Source organism: Penaeus monodon, chromosome 31, assembly GCF_015228065.2.
Source record: "Penaeus monodon isolate SGIC_2016 chromosome 31, NSTDA_Pmon_1, whole genome shotgun sequence".
Taxonomy (NCBI): domain Eukaryota; kingdom Metazoa; phylum Arthropoda; class Malacostraca; order Decapoda; family Penaeidae; genus Penaeus; species Penaeus monodon.
In genome coordinates, this window is record NC_051416.1 from 4,378,806 (window position 1) to 4,379,734 (window position 929).

General features: G+C 39.0%; 1 protein-coding gene across 1 annotated transcript in view; it reads left to right on the forward strand.

The window, feature by feature from the left end:
* The window catches only part of LOC119592828, a gene marked incomplete at both ends in the record, with an annotated part of 7,104 nt that extends 6,527 nt beyond the window's left edge, over window positions 1–577 (forward strand). Inside the window, 1 exon segment of the mRNA XM_037941733.1 lies at window positions 451–577. Within this exon segment, the coding sequence (XP_037797661.1) occupies window positions 451–577 (127 nt within the window).
* Between the last annotated feature and the right edge of the window lie 352 nt (window positions 578–929).

The window sequence follows — 929 nt, forward strand, 5'->3', positions numbered from 1 at the left end:
GTCTAAGTAACTAATCACCAGAATAAAACTGGCAGTATATCAATTTAAAGATTTATATCGCCTTTTAAAATTTTGTTAATGACAATGATTAGTCACGCACAAAATCTGGAGAAAGTTATTTTCTACAATTATAATGAACTCTCTACTGACATGGAATCGGATTACTGCAAAATACAACCGGGAACCATTTTGGGATTGAGAAAGTCGGACACTTCTTCGTCTTTAACCCAAACGAGGGGAAATCCCCCCCCCCCCCAGTGTAGATGAACCATTGCTCTTCTGAGAACTGATTCTAAATTAGCAAATCATGTATGTAACTAGATCATGGCATATAATTATTTTCAGCAGTGTTGGTAGAGCATAACAAGAGTACAGATGTATCCATATAATAAACATGTTTACCAAGCTTGACCTTTGTAATGGGTGTTGAATTTGACCCCCCCCCCCCAGATCGGGAGTGCCGGCTCCAGGAAGCGACGAGACACGCGGGCGGCCATGCTAGAGCAAGCGGCAGCCATTCATAACCTCTTTCTCGACGCCATCGACCACTACGAGAGTTTGGACGAAATGCTGTCGAGTCTTTGAGAATTCCAGATTCTTTAACATTCCTTAACGCTAAAACCATCTATTAAAACAGCGTTAATTCTCACACTGACTGTACGTGATTGTAATAACATCTAACATCCATTAGGGTAATAACCCCTAACATCCATAAGGCAAAACATGTATTTAATCTACAAATAAAATCTGGATAATGGCGAAATTAATGTCTTTATACCCTTGATAGAGCCATCTATCTGTACCCTTTATAAGGGTTATTAAAAAGGTCTCAAATGTAGGGCTTAACCTAGTTCCCCACTTCATGGATTAATCAAGTCTACAATTTAAGACCTGCCTGTAAAAAAGAAAAAAATCCTTGCTTGTCATAT